The sequence below is a fragment of the Propithecus coquereli genome, unplaced genomic scaffold (genome assembly GCF_000956105.1).
Source record: "Propithecus coquereli isolate 6110/MARCELLA unplaced genomic scaffold, Pcoq_1.0 Scaffold114, whole genome shotgun sequence".
NCBI classification, from domain to species: Eukaryota; Metazoa; Chordata; class Mammalia; order Primates; family Indriidae; genus Propithecus; species Propithecus coquereli.
In genome coordinates, this window is record NW_012135414.1 from 4753497 (window position 1) to 4755059 (window position 1563).

Below are 1563 nucleotides of genomic sequence, written 5' to 3' on the forward strand. Positions count from 1 at the left end.
TTTCCAAACTTTTCTTTTGGGATATAGATCACTATTATAACGAAAACAAAATATCTTATTTGGGAAACATGACATCTGCAAGTTAGCCTTCTGTATATTTTTTTCTTAAAACACTTAGAGAAAGGGTTAGAAAAATCTCCAGAGGTGAGTGTCGGGTGTAACTCTCCTCCTGCTGGTGCAGGGGCTGGGCTGGCTCACGTGGTAAATTATTACTTTCGGGTCCTGTCCCATCTTTTTGAAAGCTGAAATCTCTGATCAGTCCATCTGTTTAGGCAAGAAGCTTATGAGGAGTCCTACTGCTAAGTTCCCTTACCTTTCCAAGTCTTCTTTAGCTGTAAAAAGTTCCTACTGGCTTCAATTTGGGTGATTATTCTAATGAAAATGGCCCTTTAGGCCGTATGTTTTCCTGAGGGACCAGTATGTTGAATGTGCATTTGTTTCCGTGTGGTTTACTGTAAAGTTGACTGTAGGTGGGGCCTGTGGACACTTCAGCCCCTGACCCTATTCAGATGCACATCGACCTTTGTTCTGCCCCACATCCTTTGGATTATGCCTGTCAGGGCCAGTGGTGAAGTTGGGCTTCACAGATCTTCAATGAATGGAGTATCTACCTTCAGAAGCTAGGTTACCTGGAACATTCTTAATCCTCCTCTACATGAGGTATTAATACCAGGGTCCTTACTTGTACCTCCACCCCACCTGTACAAGGGAGTCAGGTGCGTGGCTCCTAGTCTGCCCTTCTGGTGAAGCCATCTGTACTTCTTTCCAAAAGTGTAAAATAAATGAGACCCACCTGCTCTTTATCTGATTATTGTGGAGTTTTGAAAATCACAATGACATACTGGTTCTAATGCTTTCTTTTGTATGTTATTTGATCCTTTTATCTGTAGGACTCCCATTACACCGTGGTTGGAGATGCTTTTAAGAAATGCTTTGTCAGTAAACCACACCCCAAACCAAAGAAATTTTGTGGTTTTGAGAAGAGAGCCAAGATATTCTGTGCCAGACAGGACTGCAGCCATGACTGGGGAATCCACGTGAAGTACAGGACATTTGAGATTCCAGTTATAAAAATTGAAAGTTTTGTGGTGGAGGATGTGGCGACTGGAGCTCAGAGACTGTACTCAAAGTGGAAGGACTTTCATTTTGAGAAGATACCGTTTGATGCTGCAGAAATGCCCAGACGACTTTAGGGCCTCAATCTTCAGCTACAGGTAGTAGGTCAATTTGAGTGAAGAAGCAACTACCCAGTGGGTATAATCATGGATCGCTTATACCGCTGTGAAGTTATTTTACCTAAGGCTTGTACTGAATTGAATATTTATCCCTTTACCTTCTGTTTATTTTCAACAGTTTGGCTTTTGCCCTTAACCATCTACTGTAATTTTTCTTTTCGAGGTTACCAGTAACTCTGGTTGCCAAATGCATTGGGAACTTCTTGGTCCTTCTGTTTGACCTCTGCACTTTTGGTCCCATTGGCACTTCTTTCTTGCAACTCTCCCTTGGCTTCTGTTTCTTCTAGTTCTAGTCTAGCCTCTTTTATTGGTTTTTCTTTGCTGATCC

General features: G+C 42.2%; 1 protein-coding gene across 1 annotated transcript in view; it reads left to right on the plus strand.

Moving 5' to 3' along the window:
• Positions 1-1546, plus strand: part of DDX58 (DEAD (Asp-Glu-Ala-Asp) box polypeptide 58) — a 47882-nt gene extending 46336 nt beyond the window's left edge. Inside the window, exon 17 of the mRNA XM_012655982.1 lies at positions 891-1546. Within this exon, the coding sequence (XP_012511436.1) occupies positions 891-1193 (303 nt within the window). The 3' untranslated portion in view covers positions 1194-1546. The remainder of the gene's footprint in view (positions 1-890) is intronic.
• Positions 1547-1563: the final 17 nt, after the last annotated feature.